The sequence below is a fragment of the Paramisgurnus dabryanus genome, chromosome 22 (genome assembly GCF_030506205.2).
Source record: "Paramisgurnus dabryanus chromosome 22, PD_genome_1.1, whole genome shotgun sequence".
In the NCBI taxonomy this organism is placed as follows: Eukaryota; Metazoa; Chordata; class Actinopteri; order Cypriniformes; family Cobitidae; genus Paramisgurnus; species Paramisgurnus dabryanus.
Window position 1 is genome coordinate 3,655,394 of NC_133358.1, and position 20,291 is coordinate 3,675,684.

General features: G+C 40.6%; 1 protein-coding gene across 15 annotated transcripts in view; it reads right to left on the bottom strand.

The window, feature by feature from the left end:
* kmt2ca (lysine (K)-specific methyltransferase 2Ca) overlaps positions 1-20,291 on the bottom strand; it is a 297,061-nt gene that overhangs the window by 818 nt on the left and 275,952 nt on the right. For all 15 annotated transcript variants that reach the window (XM_065294625.2, XM_065294622.2, XM_065294623.2 and 12 more), the window contains 5 exons: positions 3,205-3,379; positions 2,787-2,903; positions 2,632-2,705; positions 946-1,054; positions 1-804 (listed from right to left, as the gene is read on the bottom strand). The exon at positions 1-804 is cut by the window's left edge and continues 818 nt beyond it. In XM_065294625.2, coding sequence (XP_065150697.2) covers positions 712-804; positions 946-1,054; positions 2,632-2,705; positions 2,787-2,903; positions 3,205-3,379 — 568 coding nt within the window. In that variant the 3' untranslated portion in view covers positions 1-711. The remainder of the gene's footprint in view (positions 805-945; positions 1,055-2,631; positions 2,706-2,786; positions 2,904-3,204; positions 3,380-20,291) is intronic.

Here is a 20,291-nt window from a genome sequence, read left to right on the forward strand (position 1 = left end):
CAGCTAAGATAAAGTTAAGGTAACATTTGGTCGAGTATTTAAAATTTTTCAATATTTACAGATCATTTAAAGTAACATGTTCTGTCCAATCAGCAACATGACGCGCTGCTTTTCCACATTTTTTAAAAACAGCTTCAATCAATAATAAATACAAAAGCTGTCTCTTATTTTACAGAAATTAAAACAAAGGAAAAATAAACTGACTCATGGAATCAAGTATTTTAACGGTATCTTTCTGTTTTAGTGCAAGTTAATTATTCCCTTAGCTTTATCCCTAAGGAAGTATTCTCAGTACATTCCTTATTCAGTGGTGTCTACATTGCTATTTGTATATATTTGTAAATTTATATTTCTTTACCCAGAGGACCAGCCTCTTAATATCTAAATATGGCTGTGTCCAGCACTTAAGCCCAAGCTCACCTAAAAACTTCTTGTTCACTGTCTGCCAGGACACTTCATTTTGTCTCTCATGTGGAAAAAATACATTTACATTGTCTTTGCAACATAGAGTAACCAGTGTGCAGCCTGTTTTTACTAAACCAACTCTCCTAGCATGGATTCAAGACAGACTACTCGAGTCAGGTTACATTTATGAAAACCATGTCTATAAAAAGCATTACAGTTCTGCAGTTTAAATCGTGCCGGTTGTCATAAACGGTTGTATAACTAAAACAAGGAATGCATAAACGTTGAACTGTCCAACATTTCTCTTTAGTTCATCCACTTCCGGCAGTTAACTGCAGCACAGTGACACGGGATTTTGTGTTGATCATCCTCCAGATCAAATTTGTAGTCGTAACACAACTACAAAAGAATAAAAAACACTTAAGTATATATATATATATATATATAAAGTCTGAGCAAAATACAGTATTAATGTAGTCAGATCAAAGACAAATGTTGGATAAGTTAGCCTTTTAGATTTGTAGGAATAATCGATTTTACCTCTTCACCACGCTGGATTCTCCGGTTTGAACTGATGATGATTCTGTAACCTCTTTCAAAGGACACAACCTCAGCAATGCAGTTGGGTGTGCAGGAGTGGTTGATGTACCTAGTGGATTAAAAGCAACATAAGGTTATGTTTAACATACACATTTAGTAATTTGTGTGTTGATGGATTCCACGGTGAGCCAGACCACACTTCATTATGCAACGCAAAGCATGTCTCTTTGTCACCAGGGGCACTATAGCAGGCAAAAACTGTAACAAACAGCAGCAAATGAAATTAATACTACAAAAGAAATATCTTAGAAATATCTCAAAAATACGCCATATGCTGTCTGCATCAGATGCAGAAAAGCTTATCCATGCTTTTATGACCTCTAGAATAGACTGTTGTAACTCGTTTCTCGGGGGATTCAATGCAAATCAGGTAAACAAGCTACAGCTGGTTCAAAACGCCGCCGCATGAGTGCTTATTCGATCTAAAAAGTATGACCACATTAGTCCAATTCTGGCATCTTTACACTGGCTACCAGTTAAATATCGCATACAATTTAAAATATTACTAATCACCTACAAAGCCTTAAATGGCCTAGCGCCCTCGTATATTAAAGAACTACTATAAGAAAACAATCCACCACGTAAACTGCGATCACAAAATTCTGGTTACTTAATTATCCCTAGAATATCAAAGGTGTCTAAAGGTGGTAGATCCTTTTCCTACTTGGCCCCTAAGCTCTGGAATGATTTACCAAAAAATGTTCGAGTATCAGACACAGTCGAGCAATTTAAATCTAAACTTAAGGCATTCTTCTTTAACAAAGCATTCACATAGATTGTCCAGTAAATGTACTTTACCCGCAGTAGTTATTTTGTCTAGAACAAAGCACTCACATACCTCATATGGGTAATTTACTCCTGCCGCAATAGTTAGCCTGTCTGGAACCAAGCTGAATTAAACCACTATAATGTATGACACTTGCATTACATGCGAACGGCCCCTACGCTAATAGAATTCTGTTTTTGTCTCCCTGTCTCGTCCTCGACCCCGAGGACAATGAGACAAACAGAGCCAGTTCCTGAAGCTGTGAAGGTCATCGCACCACTGATCTACTGGCTGTCCTTCAACGTGATTCCCAGCCGATACGCGACCAACGACTACCAGCTGAACCAGTTTAATCTGCTTACCCGCTTCCTATCCCTACCGTGTCTATATATATAAATATTAATTTCTCCCTAGGGTTTTTTGTCCTTCTAGGAGTTTTTCCCACTGGTTTTTCTCCAAGGGGGGTTTTTAGTCCCAGGGAGAGTCAGCCAACTTTGGCTTAACTTTGCACTTTACTGTATATGTTACATTATTAATACGCTCCCTTGTACGGTTTATCCTTAGCAGCTATATTCTACTTCTTATACTATCTATTGATTTTCAGTGTTCTCCTCTACATCTACTCATGTTAAGCTGCTTTGCAACAATAAACAATTGTGAAAAGTGCTATATAAATAAAATTGAATTGAATAAAAAAAAAAGATAATCAATAAAACACACATTTGATACTAACTGAAATTTGTTTTCCCTGCACACTTACAATGTGTTGGTCAAGCATTTGTGTACGTAAATATAGTATGTTAAAAGCCTAAGCAGCAAAGCAGTAAAAATAAATATAAGCAGGATAAGTATCTTCTAACCTTGCAGGTCCTCCTGAAATGGTAGCATCAATGACATGCTCACTATCAATGCGAAACATGTAGACTCCACGATTCTGGAAAAAAAATTATAAAGCACTTAGAGAGCACAGGTATATTTTCAAGATGAATTTAAAATCTAAAAAAATTATGTATACCTGTGCCTCATACATCTTCTCCTTTCTATTTGCCACCTCATTGCGAATGATGGTCCCAATATATTCGATCACCATGGTGTACTTTTCAATGTCTCTGGCTGCATATAATCCTAAACCCTACGTTAAAAGAAGGAAAACATTATTATTACAGCTTCTTGACCATTCTTTTTTAGCATTTTTAGGTGAATCTCATTTAAATCAAAGTATACTTTAACAGTATGAAAATGTTTGTATCTGAATACCAGCTTACTACTTTCTGAAGACACTGTGTGCTGCCTACATTTTTTTAAATAGTAAGTGAAACAGTAAGCATTATTACCCAGTAATTTTACTGTTAATGTTATTTTATGTTTCTGCTAAAATCCTTAAGACAGAAACAGAGATCATTGTCTGTGAGACTAAGCCATGATCTTTCTACCTGTATGCGTGAGCGAGCTAGGTAGACATTGGACTTCCACTCAGCCTTCATGCGACGGTACTGTGAGGACTTGGAGTGGACAAACTGTTTGCTGTATGGGGCAACACCCATCTCGGCTGGGTTTCCAGAGCTTTGCAGAGCCTTTGAAGAGCTGCTGCTGGTCAGGGTATGAGGCCTGCATGAGACACACAAACAGGCTATCAGGCTATTTTTTGAAAGTTTCAGTCTTGTTTGTCTGGCACCTTGGTGATCGCAAGTCCTTCAAAACATAGTAACATAATAACATACATTTTTTGCAAAAGACACAAGAGTGAAGCAAGTTAATCTGTCTTTGCAAAAAATTTAATGAGGCTTGACTGCATTAATGTTAACTCTTTTGCCACCAGCGTTTTAAAAAAAAGTTGCCAGCCAGCGCCAGCATTTTTCATGTTTTTCACAAAAGTTTAATGCCTTCCAGAAAATGTTTTTCTGTAAATATATAAACATACAATATACCAAATGAAAGAACATACCCTCTGCTTTCAAACAGAAAAAAAATCGTTTCATCCTACCTTCAGTAGTTCTTTTGTAATGAGCTTTTGAATATGGGTAGGTTTCAGCAAAAACACCACATTTTGAAAAAAAAGCAGAGATAATTCCATTTTTGTGATGGACTTTTATAGAGATCCCATTCAGAGCGATCTTTAAAACAGACACAGACATGCAGCCACTTGCCACTTTAAAAAGTTGCAGAACGGCGGTAGTAGCGGTATTGCGGAAAGCCAGAAATACTCGTCATTGACAGGGAAGCGTTTTCTCTTGATTGACGAGATATCTTGTCAATGGCGGCAAAGAGTTAATAATGTTGTTAATAACATTACATTTTTTGCAAAGACAGATTAATTTGCTTCACTGTAAAAAATTTAATGTTATTGACAACATTATTAACGTTAATGCAGTCAAGGCTCTAGCAAGCACGTTTTTCTTCTTGTGGGGTTTGGTGGCAGTTGCAAGCCAGGTTCTCTGAGCCACACTGCCACCTATTAAGCGGGAGAGTAAAGCGCTTTCCTGCTTGGTAATCTCTGCAGTTAATATTGTTGAAAAGAGAAAGAAATATTCGAATCTGAAAATTAAAAATTGAATGCCAACTCAAAGAATGTATATTTAAATAATCAAACATTCTGCCACAGCCCTAGTATGTACTTGGCCTGACTACGTCACACTTCTGCAAAATTTCAATACGCTTCTGTACTAAGTATGAGAATATTTAGGGGTCAAGCCCAGAATGGGCGAAGACCCCTATTGTATCCGTTAGTTTTCTTTTTATAATAATTATTATTCCTATCCACTTGCGGTCTATGGCAGCCCATAGAACCGTACGTAGGAAAGTTATGAAATTTGGCACACTGATTAGGGACAGTCCAAATATTATCCACAGCAAATTTGGAGTCTCTATCTCAAACCCGCTAGCGCCACCAACAGTCCAAAGTTGCACTTATGTTTTTGCTTATAACTTTTGATCCGTAAGTCCTAGAAACGAAATTCTTGTTTCCTCTGATTCCTTGGCTCAAGACGATTCGATTGGACCCTATGACGTCATTTTCCGTCATGAAAATTTTTCCGCCATTTTGAATTATTCATAAAACCTACTTTTGCGAACTCGTCCTAGAGTTTTTACCCGATTGCCGCTAAAATTGGTATGTAGCATCTAGAGACCCTCACGGCAAAAAGTTATTAAAAGAATTTTGATAAATCAATCCGTTGTTGTATAGCGCGTCAACAAATTTTACGTAGAGCGCAAAAAAACAGATTTTAGGCTGTATCTTCGTCAAACTTAGGCCTATTGACACGAAACTTGGTACTTGTGATGCCAGTCAGGAATAGGGATGGGTACCGAAACCCGGTATTAAACTGGCCCCGGGGCTAAATTATGAAAGACCGTAGTATCAGTAAGATCTGACGCTATCGGTTCTGCTATCGGTCCTGGAGAAAAAAATAAAAATAAATGTACTATGTATTCTTGCTTAATAATGTTTTCGTGCACATTTTATCTCACCAAACATTTCTAATTTGCGATTAAGACGTTTGTCTGTGAGACCTGCGAGATCTCTCATGCGCGCCGCGGAGGCTGGCTGTCTGTCAAACACAACCACAACAACGAGCGCGGCGCACGCACACGCATAACAGCACGAAAACTACCGCTTAATACAAAGAGTGACGATGGCGGATAGAGCAAAACATTCAAAAGTGTGGTTATACTTCACTAGAGTTGATGCAGACAACGCTCGTTGTCATACAGGTAGGTGCAACAAGATGTTTGCATGTAAGGGCGGAAACACAAGCAATCTGTCAAAGCATCTTTCAAAAGTGTATTACGTGCAGAAAGAAGCTGTGTCCCAATTCAAGGGCTGCGACCTTCTAAGCATACAACCTTAAAAGGGGAGCACTCTGTCTTTCAAGGTGGCAGCCTCAGAAGTCCGCGAAGAGAACTGAAATGAGACAGTCTAACCCTCGGAGGACCTATAATTTGCGTCACCTGTTGCACGCGCCCACCGTGCCTGTCAGCAGGACACAGCGGAGACGTTTCTGACTTATTTAAATAAATATGGAATCAGAAAAATATTCATTTATTTTAGAAAATATGACACGTTGATGTAGATTAAACTATTCAACAGTATATAAAATTAATCAACCTTAGAAATACGCAACATAAACAGAATAATATTAACACAAGTCACAGCCTCAAGTCGCGCTGCTGTGACGCAATCGGTCTTAAAATACGTCCTTAGAAGGTCGCAGCCTGCAAAATTCAACCATCATCTCTGGTGGTTGCCGCATCAACGTCAGGCATGTATGCTAAAATCATGTTGAATCAACATTGTTCACGTCATTTAAAATAAATGTACAATCTCCCTAATTGGTTTGCTTACCTTACGTTGAAATTCTGTTGATTTCTTTTGGGAGAAATGCTGAACGTTATGCATTCAACATATTTTCTACTTCTTTTTAAAATCCCAAATAAAGAAAAATCAGCATGTAAACATTTATTTAGCCTAAATATCCTATTTAGAGTATTTTTTCTGCAGCTTTCACACTGGTGCATTAATAAATATATGTATACTATTTAGAAATGATATCCAGAAATTAATTTGTAATAATGAAATGCAGACACATAATTAACTTAATCATGTGAACATAGGTGCGTGATCAAATGTTAACATTGGCCAAAGTACCGATAAGAATACCGTTAAAGCACCGGACCGTTAAGCAGTACCGGTAAGAGTAGTAATACCGTTAAAACCTTAACGATACCCATCCCTAGTCAGGAACTGAGTGTGCATGCACAGTTTAGTCGCTGCGCCACCTAGTGGCCAGACAGATGTTTTATACACCTATAACTTTGGCTGCGATCAACGTATTTTGACGGGACTTAATTTTTAAGAGTCCTGAGTAGATGCCGAGTCCAACGATACCAAACATGCCAGATTTCGTCTTACGGTTAGCCCTGTGCATTAAAATAGCGCTTAAAAAACACGCGCGAATAACTCCGCGAGTGTTATTCCGATCGACTCGAAAAACACCATAGGAAGAACATTGCATTACCTTCTGAACAAAAAGTTCTATTGGCGTTATATTAAAATTTTCATCAGAAATGGCCAAAAATTGCAAAAAACGAAAAATTACCTTTAAAATTTGTGGTTTTTACACATAAATGGTTATAACTTCGCAACGAAAAGAGATTTTTTCACCAGATTTGATACGCTGATGTATGAGCAGAGTCTGAGGCCACACAAAAAAATTGGTATGCCTGAACCACTAGGTGGCCCTATAATTGAACAAAATCTTTCATATCAAGCAAGCCCTATGGTCATACAACTATTTCTTTGCCGAACTAAAGTGTATAGTCATGAAACTAGCTCGCCGTAACGCAGTCATGACCTGAGGTTGCATGCACGATTCTGTCATAGCGCCACCTAGTGGTTTGGAGATAGAAAGTAGCTATTTTTGCCTAAATCTACTGCAACAGCACATCTAAAACCATGAGTCATCATGGATTATTCCTTTCATGGCTTTGACTATAATCACTGGTGGCTGCCAATTCACTCCCTAGCAACCAAGGAGAATACCTTATCAACCGTTTTGCAAGAGCTATAACTCTGCGTCAGAACATCGTAGAGACACGGGGGTGGGCTCTTTTGACTCATTAACAACACTGTAACATTTTGAGAGCTGAGTATTGCCACTGCAAGCACCACTCATTTTTATGTCAGTGTTCTAGTTATCAATGCTCGTCGAAAGAGAGGGAGAGATTTCACTAAATGAGAACACAGCTTTTTTGCTGATAACTGTTATATTGTTTTGTCTGAAATCAAGAGATTTTCTTAGGTACTTTAAACTGCTCATCCGAAGTCAACTTTACTTTCTGCTGTGCCCTTTTTGGCTTGACCCCGGTGATTGCTGCTTGCAGCTATATTTCCAATTCTAATCGTTTTCCTCCGGCCTCAAAACAGCCGACCAAATCAACAGGGCGGGCTGAGAGCCGTGATGTAGACGCTAAGCGCCGAATGTAAGATTGTAGTGTACAGCGGACAGGACATGGAGGCACAAAATGCTATTCGCTCTGTTGTGGGGAAAATTACCGTCATTTGCCAACTAAAGCCCGAACAAGAAGAGTGTTTGTTAAAAAAAATGGAGATGTTGTTGCCCTGATCCCGACAGGTTTTGAGAGAAGTGTATTTAATCAACTATTACCGATCATCAGCGAGAAACTGGCAAGGCGATAGTTGTGATTGTGTCCCCCTTGGTTGCTCTCATGGAGGATCAGGTTAAAGAGGCAGCAAAACTCGGTCTGTGTGCTAGACAGGGTTAGGGTTAGAAATTATTGAGAAATCATTGAGAGGAATTTCATTGTTCACAGGAACATTGTTCATTGTTGGAGGACGCGTGCGCAATCATTCTTTGGTGACGTTCCTGATTAACCAGAAAATAAGGTAGGAAAATTTAGTTTAATTTTCATTATGGTTAGGGCTGTCTGATGGAATAGTTATAACCAAACGTTATGTGATTGGCTTAAATTTACACCAATGATTTTAAACTTCAGACAAGCCCCCCACAAGAGGGTAAACGCTTATCAATGATGCCCAGCCAGACTCTGTCTATGAAGCTTAGCAAATTAGCAGAGGATGGTATTACCAGGCTAGTATGTACGAGGGCTGCACAATAAATTGTATGCAATGCAAAAATGGGATACTCTTAGCTCTTCAGTGAATTACAGCTCTGTGTATCAAATGTCGTTTCATCTGAAAGCAGGTGATGGCAATTTACTACTAATCAAGGAACTGGCTTTACTGGTGTAGGAACAGCAGATAACAAGCATTTCAGCCCCCCAACTGCCTTGGAGTAGGGTGCCCTACATTGGGCTGGATTTTGGTTAAAACAAACAATTGTCCAGTTCAATCAGATAAGGACAACTCTTTTATGGCTTACATCACCAAACCTGAGAAGAGGATGTTTTGATTGGTCCACAGAATTACTCCTCATCATCCATTAACCTCATCCAAAACCAGGATGATCGTAAAATTCCTTAAGGAAACCGGATGGCTTTGCAAAGTATTGACAAAAAACAACCAAATTTTTGGATTTTCCAGCTCCTCGTTCTGGGGTTGTTCTGAGACTGAACCAGATCGACCACAAGTTCTGAGTTTCTGGCCTGTGGGTCTGGACTCAAGGGCTTGTTATAGTTGTACTTAGGCCTACGGCTGTAGCCACGACGGCGTAGGTTCCGCGTCGGTTTTCATTTACACTTTTGAGTCGTCGTCCCTGTCGACGTGCAAACACACGCGCAAGACCGCTGGTAGGCAGTATCCACTCGTGTAACCACAGTAGCAGCGCGACCATCAAAGAAGCAGCAGCTTGAGAAGTTAACCCACAAACGAAGAAGAAACAGCAACTTGTTGTGTATGATTTAAGAAAAGGAGCAATGATGGAAGTAAATAAACAACGACTTTTGTTGCAGTTTGAGTTAAATCACTCCTCAACTTGGCTCACCTTTGTTTTCACCGTCGCAAACGGAAATACCTATGAGGCAGGTTTTTTTACCTGACAGGAGGGGTTCTGGTGGACCAATCACAGCACTTGCGGTCCGCGTAGAACTGACGCACTGTAAAAAAATTTGCGAGGTGAACATCAGGCTAGGCAGAGCTACGCACAGGCTACGGATAACCTACGGCGTAGAACCTACGCACAACTATAAATCGGGCTTAAGACTAAGCAGATCACACCATGTGGTATATTCGGTCAGCAACTATTTACCTTAGATGCTTTTCAATATTGCTTAACTAATTTATTTAATGTTTAGCAGATAATTCTTTAATTATTTGGGTTATGAGAAATAAGTTTTTAATCTTATCAGGAACAGAAAACTTTCTGCCATAAATTCAACTTATATGCGGAGCTTGCTGGGGGCCTGGCCCCCCATTGGCTACAGGGATTTTTATAAAATAAGTCATACTCTACAACTAATATAAGTATTTATTTAGGTTTTCATACAATTTAAAATGATGAACTCTTTCCCCGCCATTTACAAGTTAATTCCTTGCTTACCGGCAATACGCAATACCACTATTATCCACCAGGTGGCACTCTTCCACAACTTATACAACCCGGAAGCAATGCCTCATGTGAAAGAGTAAAAACTCTGTGTATGTTTTGAGGATCGCTCCGAATCTGATCTCTATTATACTGTAAAAAGTTTCTGTAAATTTACATGGAAATTCAACAGCCAAATGAATGCTGTTTTCGTGTAATAGCAATAAGTAGCTGTTTTTACAGTGCATTGTGGGTAGACTTGCTCAGTTTAGGTCGGTTGTCAAGCAACAACAGAATGTCACTGTTAATTAACAGTATTATAGCATATTTTTTGTTGGGCACGCCATTTTGGATTATCTGCATGAGGTAGGTCTGCAACTTTATCGATGCTTATTTATTTTGAAATGACATATTACTTTTAAATATTGCATCTTATCCAGTAAAGCTTTTAAAAAATAAATAAGATTCCATTTTAATCAGGCAAAGCAGGTATTCAGTCAAGTCTGCCATCACATCAGTCACAAAGATCCCAGGTAATAATTTACCGAAGTTTTATCCAACCTGTTTATATTTACTAAAACCGGTGTAAAAGATTAATGGGGATTGATCAAAATCACTTACGGGGTGTGTGTCTTTACATTTTTAACATGTGCATTCTGTCTATGTAAGTGAGAGATACGCTTGTGTTATCTGCAAATTTGCCTGGTTTTTTATTATCTTAAATTGTTATCTTTGCTAATAGATGTGTGCCACTCCTGCTGACGTTGAGAAGACTAGTAATTTAACCTGTGCCAACTCGTTTGATCCTGCTTGGTAAATATATGAAATTTGACATTTTTCACTAAACAAGACTCTAAATGAATTTGTGATTTTTTTGTTTACCTATTGAAACCTTAGTGGCCCTCAATTACTTTAAATTTAATTGTATTGTAACCTTTCTTTCATGACATGGCCTTGGAAAATAGTATGGCGTTAAGTAACAAACTAAAAGATTGATACTGTTAGTTTTTTATCTTGAAGGACATGGCACTTTGTGTCTTTGTCAGTGCTTGCATATTCTTCTCAGTGCCATTTCTACACTGTCCAGATATTAAAGATTATATATTAACTTTTACATTAATTTGGTCCAGGTGATACTCAGGGACAACAGATTAAACAAAAGATGATCAACCTGGAAGGCAAAATAATATACAAGGGTGTTCAGCCAATGTGTCTCAATGGACTTGCTGCATTGTTTTCTTTTATAACATCATTCAACTTGCAAAAAGTGAAAGCAGCATCCACACTGGAAGTCCTTCAAAGGTAACAAGTTATTTTTCAAATTTTTCATTTATATTGTAATATTAGTATGTTGACCTAAAAGGAATAGTTCCACATAAAATAATGATTTCATTTACTTAACTTAATTTTAACATGTGACTTTCTTGAAAGGTTGAATTTGTAACTTTTGAGGAGGCAATTTTAGTAACACTTCACAATAAGGTCTCTTTCGTTAAAGGCGGTAGCACCCACAAATGAAAATTCTTTCCACATTTACCCTCATGTGGTTCTAAACATGTAAGTTTCCTTATTTTGTTGAACAAAAACTGAAATATTTTAATGAATTGTGGTTCACATGGTTGACAGTACCCAAGTCAATGGGCAGTGCCAACTTTGTGCTTAACATCTTTTATCAAAATATTGTCTTTTGTATTTAACAGAATAAAGAAACTCATGCAGATTTAGAACCACATGAGGGTGAGTAAATAATGGAAGAAATTTCATTTTTGGGTGAACCATCACTTTAGTTAATGTAACATTAGTTAATGTATTAGCTAACATGAACTTACAATGATCAGTCCACAAAAGTATGTATTAATCTTTGTTAATATTAGATAATAAAAAAACTATTTTGTTGTGATTGTTAATTCACTTACTAAGACAACTTTTAAAAATGTCCTTGTATGTGTTTAAGGGGACATTTCACAAGAGTTCCCTTTCGAGGAACTCGAACTGCGTCGCCATAGCAACGCTTTGGGGAACGCCTCGGCGTGACTAATCTGAAGCACGTGTAAAACATAAACAATGATGAGATAATTGTATACTGACCGTGATGCTTTGCGGACCAGGGGTATAAGAAGGCATCCCACACAAACACACTCGCTTTTAGTGCCTCAAGCAAGTGACTACGTGTATGTTTGCATAAACCTGAAGTATGTTTAAGAAGTTCAAGTATGTGTATCTCCCTGTCAGCGCAATATCACAGACAAGGATACTCTACCCATGTGTCTTCGAGCGCAGCACGCACAGTTGGCTTTTGAGGAAACTGGCTGTGTGCACTGTGAGCATTCCCGTGCACGTGTTCCGCTCCAGCTTCACGCTTAGAGAAGGATATCTCAGGCTTGCGCCCTCACGGATCCGGTCCCGCTTCTGTCGAGGCAGAGCGGTGACTGCACTCATGCGTGCAGGCGGCGGTATCTGTCTCTCGCTCTCTAGAAAGCTTGGGTTCGCGGCTGCGATCCCGCTTCTCAGCGGCGGTTGCACTCGTGGGAGTCGCCATATGATTATCTCTGCCTGCACGTGAAGTCCCTCTCTCTCACTCGCCGGATCAGGCAGGCGCCCTGCGTGAGAGCCATATATTTTCAGCTGTCTAACTCCGGAAAGATGGATCATCTTCATAATCCCCCTACTGTTTAAGACTAAACGTGCAGTTTCCACGTGAAGCCTCCTCTTTTTACAGTATGAAGGTATTATATATACATACGTTTTTACACCTGTATGTGTAGGCTATGTATGTGTATCTGCCTGTCACAGCCTGCATGAGCTGTTTGTCATTGTTTGATGAGTCAAACAGTGATGTTGTGTCTATGCTGTGTGTTGCTTGTACAGCTGTGCACAGCATTTATTCTCCTGATAGGCCGCTGGTGCGCCATAATTCAGATAATGATTTTGTGTGTTACGATTCGAGATCCTCATCTGCTGAGGCGGGTGACGTCTTCGTTCGTGGCACTCACTTTCTTATTGAAGCAAAGCAGCTCACACCTCATTTATGGTGCCTGCTTCCCTTTGGTGCGTAGTACGACAGGCAGCCGCCATTAACCTTCACCTGCATACAGCTGGCTCCAGTAGTGGAGCGTGGCTACATTCTTGTGCAGGAGGCTGTAGAACCTCCACATGAGAAATGACAGCTTACAGCCTTTACTTTATTGTTCCAAAAGGAGGGGACTTGTAATCGTTCAGTGATGCGCTCAGTTCTATGCTGTTACTGAAACCGATTGTGATGCAATCAGATCCGAGGACTGATTCCTTACATCGAGCTTATGTCTCCATTCAACACGGGAGGGTTTTTCCCGAGGGTTTGCGTGCTCTGGTAACCGGAAGAAAGCCATGGCTTCTGTCCCAAGGTCCTGTGTTGGGTGCGCGTTGTCGATGTGTGACGCTGACAACAGACGCATCCCTCACAGGTTGTTGCGATTATGGAAAGCCAAAAGGCTCAAAATCGCTGAAACTCATCATCGGCTATGGCACTGAAATTGCCTTGGAAAAGATGGTGGTATGGGTTGGACTCCCATTTCCTGCCAGACCTTAGGAGCCATCATGTGCTTGTCCAGATAGACATCACATCAGTGGTTGATTAATAAATTATTAAGGAGATCTGCTATCAAAGTCACGCATCGTTGCCTGCGTGCTCTGGTGGTGTGGAGAAAACCTTGGTTTCCATTCTAAGGCCTGTTTTTGGGTGCGTGCTACTGGCGTGTGACACTGACAACAGACGCACTCCCCACAGGTTGGAGTACAGTATGGAAGGCCGAGAGGTCCAAAATCACTACATTATTGATTTTGGGATAATGGCATTGTGGTCTCTGGACAAAATGTGCTCATTGACGACAATTTGGATCCCAGGCCACTTGAATGTGGCAGATGCCCTGTATGGCAACACCCATTGCTGGGGAGTTGAGACTCCAGCCAGATGTGGTGAACCCCATTTGGAGAGGATTTGGACGCGCAGAGGTGGATCTGTTTGCGTCTCAGGACCGCACACACTGCCCAATGTGGCTTTCTCCTTTCCCCAATCACTCTGCCAGAAAAGTTCTGGAGGAAGCTTGCCAGAGATATGGCCTGTTGGTTTGGCCTCTGAGGGGGCCAGGCTCGTAGGCTCAGGTCTTCCAACTGAGGTTGTGGAGACCATACTTTACTCCTGACAAACCCAGTTAACTGCCCTGTTTATGTGGTGCTGAGGTTTCTGTAGGAGCAATTCCCTGCTGGTTTAACTCCTTCCACTCTTAAGGTTTAGGTGGCAGCAGTCTCTGCCTACCATACTCCTTTGGAAGGATATTATGTTCCCAACTGAGGTTGTGGAGACCATATGGTTACTCCAGAGCTCCCCCAGGAGCTTAGGCACTAAGTGGAGAAACTTCACCTCATGGTGTCCAGCTCACCTGACAGACCCAGTCAACTGCCCTGTTTATGTGGTACTGAGGTTTCTGCAGGAGCAATTCTCTGCTGGCTTACTTCCTTCCACTCTTAAGGCTTAGGTGGCAGCAGTTTCTGCCTACCATACTCCTTTGGAAGGATGTCATGCTCCCAACTGAGGTTGTGGAGCCCATATGATTACTCAAGAGCTCCATTAGGAGCTTAGGCCCTATGTGGAGAAACTTCACCTCAGGGTGTTCAGCTCACCTGACAGACCCAGTCAACTGCCCTGTTTATGTGGTGCTGAGGTTTCTGCTGGAGCAATTCTCTGCTGGCTTAATTCCTTCCACTCTTGAGGCTTAGGTGGCAGCAGTTTCTGCCTCTACCATACTCCTAGAAGGAGCTCATATCTCGTCTGGACAACCCTCAAGAGAGCTTTATGCCCTTAAGTGGAGAATATTTCACCTGTTGGTGTTTAACTCCTCTTACAAACCCAGTCAACTGCCCTGTTTATGTGGTACTGAGGTTTCTGCAGCAGCAATTCTCTGCTGGCTTAACACCTTCCACCCTTAAGGTCTAGGTGGCAGCAGTCTCTGCCTACCATGCTCCTTTGGAAGGGCCTCATGCTCCCGAATGAGGTTGTGGGAACCAGATGTTTACTTCAGAGCTCCCTCTACGAGGAAGCTTATGCCCTAAAGTAGAGAAACTTCACCTTTCGGTGCTCAGCTCACCTGACAGACCCAGTCAACTGCCTCTTGACGTGGTACTGAGTTTTCTGCTGGAGCAATTCTCTGCTGGGTTAACTCCTTCCACCCTAAGGTTTAGGTGGCAGCAGTCTCTGCCTACCATACTCCTTTGGAAGAATGTCATGCTACCAACTGAGGTTGTGGAGACCATATCATTAGTCCACCTTTAAGGTATAGGTGGCAGCAGTTTCTGCCTACCATACACTTCTGGACTCTCTGAGGGCAGTCTACATACCACGCCACCTGAATGTGGCAGATGCCCCTTCGAGATAACAGACATCTCCGATAGGAGTGGAGACTTCATCTAGATGTGGTGAACCACATCTGGAAAAGGTTTGGACGCGCAGAGGTAGATCTGTTTGCATCCCAGGACACCACACTTTACCCACTGTGGTTTTCCATGGTACAGGCGTGGCCGAGGCTACGTCTGTATGCCTTTCCACCCTGGTTGTGTTTTTCCTTCCACGGGGAAACTTTATTCCCTTTAGTGGGAAATTTTCACCTCTTGGTGTTCAGCTCATCTGACAGACCCAGTTTACTGCCCTGTCGATGTAGTTCTGAGGTTTCTGCAGGAGCGTTCTCTGATGAGTTTACTCCTTCCACCATTAAGGTTTAACGGCAGCAGTTTCTGCCTACCATACTCATGTGGAAGGCTCATCAGTGGGTAGACACCCATAAGTGGCTCGCTTTCTTTGTGGCACTCGCAGGTTGCGACTTGTTAGCCGCACTAGGGTGCCTACTTGGGACCTAGCGGTCGTGCTGGAAGGGCTCTCGTTGGCTCCGTTCGAACCACTTGAGACTTCGCCAGATAGGTTTCTGGCCTTAAAGACTGTGTTCCTTCTGCTATTACCTCTCTAAAGCGAGTGGGGGACCTTCAGGCCCTGTCAGTTTCCCCTGCAGGTCTGAGTTTGCACCATGGCTAAGGCTTTTCTATACCCAAAGCCAGGTTATGTTCCCAAGGTGCTGAACTATGTGCCGAGGCCCATTGTTCTGCAGGCCCTTTGTCCTCCCCCCCTTCAGGAGCGCGGACCAGGAAAAGCTGAATTTGGTGTGTCCTGTGCGAGCACAGGATACATATATTTACAGGACTGCTCAGTGGAGGAGTCCGAGCAGTTATTTGTGTGCTTTGGTTCACCCAGAAAAGGTTTACCGGTGACCAAGCAGACTTTGAGCAGATGGATAGTGGATGCTATCTCACTGGATTATGAACATCAGGGTATACACTCACCCGTCGCTGTGAGTGCCCACTCTACTCGGGGTATGGCTGCCACTGAGGCCTTAGGGTCAGGCGTTTCGCTCCAGGACGTATGTGATGCGGCCGGTTGGTTTTCACCGCTCACCTTCGTCAGATTTATAATTTAGACCTAGACCCCTCTTTAGGGTCCCAGGTTCTTTGCCTTGACTGTGTTCAGTTATACACGCTACAGGCATTTGGTAGTATGGAAGCGTGGGCATCTCGTTCCCCAAAGCGTTGCTATGGCGACGCAGCTCGAGTTCCTCGAAAGGGAACGTCTCAGGTTACGTATGTAACCCTGGTTCCCTGAGAAGGGAACGAGACGCTGCGTCTCCATGCCATACTCCCTGCAGGCACTTGCTTCGGCACTTGTAGCAAGTGTGTTTGTGTGGGATGCCTTCTTATACCCCTGGTCCGCACGGCATCACGGTCAGTATACAATTATCTCATCATTGTTTATGTTTTACACGTGCTTCAGATTAGTCACGCCGAGGCGTTCCCCAAAGCGTTGCTATGGCGACGCAGCGTCTCGTTCCCTTCTCAAGGAACCAGGGTTACATACGTAACCTGAGACGTTTTTAAGATGTCAAATAAATCTTTGTTGTCTCCAGAGTACATATGTGAAGTTCTAGCTCAAAATACCATCTAGATAATTTATTATAGCATGTTAAAATTGCCACTTTGAAGGTGTGAGCAAAAAAGTGCAATTTTTGGGTGTGTCCTTTTTAATTGCAAATGATCTGATCTCTGCACTAAATGGCAGTGACACGGTTGGATAGTAGTGCGGATATTATTATAATAGGATCCCCTTTTGACATCACAAGGGGAGCCAAGTTTCAATGAAAAAAATGATTTTTTTACATGCTTGCAGAGAATGGTTTACCAAAACGAAGTTATTGGGTTGATCACATTTTCTGGGTTGATAGAAGTAAGTTGTCTTAGGCACTTGACTGGCTCCCCATTCACACCAGGATTGAATACAAGGTTGCTATTCTCACCCACCAGTGCATTTATGATAATGCTCCATCATACCTAAAAGAACTAGTCACCATACAAATTACAACCCGATCCCTCCGTTCAACAAACTCCAACCGCCTCCTCCACCCAAGACCAAGCTCAGCAACATGGGTGATCGGGCTTTCTGTTCTGCAGCTCCTCGGATCTGGAACGCCCTCCCCGACCATCTGAGGGCATCTAAACATACTGAGACTTTTGAAAAAGGACTAAAAACATTTCTGTTCAGCAGAACCTATGAATTTTAATTAACCTTTTTAAACATTACAAAATATTTGGGGAGTGTTAATTGATGTGTTTATTGATATTTTTACTAGGTTTTTATGATATTTTTATGACATTGACTGTAGCACTTTGAGATTTGCCATAAATGTAAAGTGCGTTACAAATAAAATCTATTATTATTATTAGAAGCACTGGGACCGAAAAAAGTCTGATTTTCATGATATATCCCCTTTAAATGAACTTAGATTAATAAGCGCTGTGTAAATATTGTTTATTTTAAATTCAAACTAATGTTAACTAATGACACATTTTTGTAAAGTTTTACTGAAAGTTTGATCATCTAAGTCAGAGTTTTAAATCATTGTTCACTGAAAATATTCCCTTTTTATTATCAGTTTAGTGTTAAATGAGTGTCTTGCGAGTATTATGTGAATGTCTCTTTTTTCATAAACCTTTTCAAATTGTTTGCAGCAGGCATGTATTTTGACATGATTTGCGATGCATTTAGGTTCACATGACAGCCCAAACACATGTTTTGCATTCCGGCCACCACTGGTGGGCTGGTGTGGTGTTTTTTAAACTGGTTTGTATATTACAGACCATGTTTTCATATTCAAAATTGGGCTGGTGTCTTTTAAAAAATTAGCAAATTAATGTTTGTTGAATTTTTTAAATTTTTTTGTGTGATTTTACTGTTATAAAACATTTGTGCTTTTTTAAATCTAAATTTTAATCTACATTTGTATTTTAAAGCAACACTATGTAGTTTCCATGTAAAAATGACTTGCAGCTCCCCCATGTGGTTGAAAAGCGCAACAGTGCCTGGTATCAGACACTCTTCTGCAGGCAGGGGGAGGGGTGGGGCTGTGTTTCCTACCCTCCACCGCCACTTTCAGAGTGTGCTTGTAGCAGCTAGGAGGCTGCTCAGGTTGCAGCAACAGTACAATTTGTCCAGTTAAAAGTTGTTCTATCACTGAAATAATTTTAGAGACATTATTTAAAGGTAAAAAAAACTACATAGTGTTGCTTTAAGTAAAGGTAAGGAATATCAATCTTCTTTGTTTGTTTGATTTTTTTGTCATTTTTGTATTTTAGTATGTTATTTGTGCCTTTTTGTAGTACCACAGTTTATGCTATGAATATTAAAATATGTCTGCTTGTATTTTTGCCTGTTTTAAGGCATAACAAATAAGGTGTTGGATACAAATAAAAAAATTAATAACATGGCCTTTTTTGTTTTATGTAAATATAAAAAGACAAATTATACTTAGACAAATATAAAATTGCAGGGTATAATAGGTTGTGACATATTTACTGTAAATTAACAGCTATATGGTGCTATATAACAGTTGACTGCTGTAGGTAAAAAAACAGTATCATGCTGTTTTTTCTAATAATAGTATCCCGCTGTAAATTAACGGTGCCATGCTGGCAACCACAGCTTCCAGCATAATATAGTTTTTTACAAGGACATGTTTTACAGTGTAAAATACCTTGAAAAAAGGAATTGTCTCTTTTTGCCCAAAATTTTGTGTTTTTGAAGCAACCTACCCATATTTGAGAGGTGATAAGAAAATAACTAATCAAACAAGGATGAAACTTTTTTGTTTGAAAGCAGAGGGTCTGCTATTTCATTTGATATATTGTACGTTTATATATTTAAAGAAGAAATTTTTCTGGAAGACATTAAACTTTTGTGAAAATCATGAAAAATGCTGGCACTGGCTGGCAACTTGTTTTAAAAATGCTGGCTGGGAAAGAGTTAACAAAACCAGAGAGATTACATTAGTCAAACAAACAAGGCTTTAGGGATCAAACACGCCCGGGCGTGGTTTGGATAGTGTGAGCTCGCCCTTAGTTCTTTTTTGTTTAATCAATATCTGATAATATTGCAAATGTGCTCTGATCTAATCAACACATGTCTGTAATGCTGGGTACACACCAAAAGATAATCGGCTGATTTTGGGCCAATTCCCCCCATCTGGAAATTCTAGCTATGTCCCAATTATCTTGAAAGTTCCACAAAGTTCCAGAATCTTATCAGATTCTCCCTTGGTGTGAGGTGTGTTAAGAGTGTCCGAACCTGTTCGGAAGAACTTTGGAGCCACCCTGATTGTGAATCATAAATATTATACATGTTTAGTATTTAAGATTCACGATCAGGGTGGCTCCAAACTTCTTCTGATCAGGTTCCGAAATCCTGCTGTGTGGGGGTAACCCTGAGGACAAAAGCGTGCACGCTCTTGAGGTTATCACGTAAAAATGAAACAATATCCAATCAGAAAGCGAGATGATGGATACATTGTTTTCAATGTAATCACTTTTAACAATGTAATAGGTTATTTGTATGAGAAATGTATTACATTATGAACACACTGTGGCAACTTTTTATATAATCGCAGTTCATAAGGTAATACCAGCAAATCATTTAAAACGACATTTACGATCGTCTTTCATCTTTTATTTCTCAGTTTGTTTTGTTGTTGTGGCTGGCAGCGGGAGCTACTTACGCCTCTGTGACGTGATGTCAAAAGGTTGGGTATATCAAGTTACGTTGCGGAAGTTACGTTGCCACGTAGGCGTACGTAATTTAACCTTATCAAAGAATGTAATCAAATATAAAAATATATATTTCCAAATATTTAATATATATGCTACAGGGAATTAGATGCAACATACCTGTTTTTTATTTTTTTTAATGACCCGCCCCAACCCGCCCCGCAATAAATTTCAAATTTCTTTACCCGCCCCTAGCCTGGTCCAACCAGACTCTCGTACATTCATTTCATTTGTACAGAGAGTCTGGCCACGCTCCATTGCAAAGCGTTACTTCCTTTAAGGAGGGTCCATTGTTGAAGTTTAAAACTATTGGATCTACCCAGAGTCACTCAAGATCTGCCAAAGCCAAT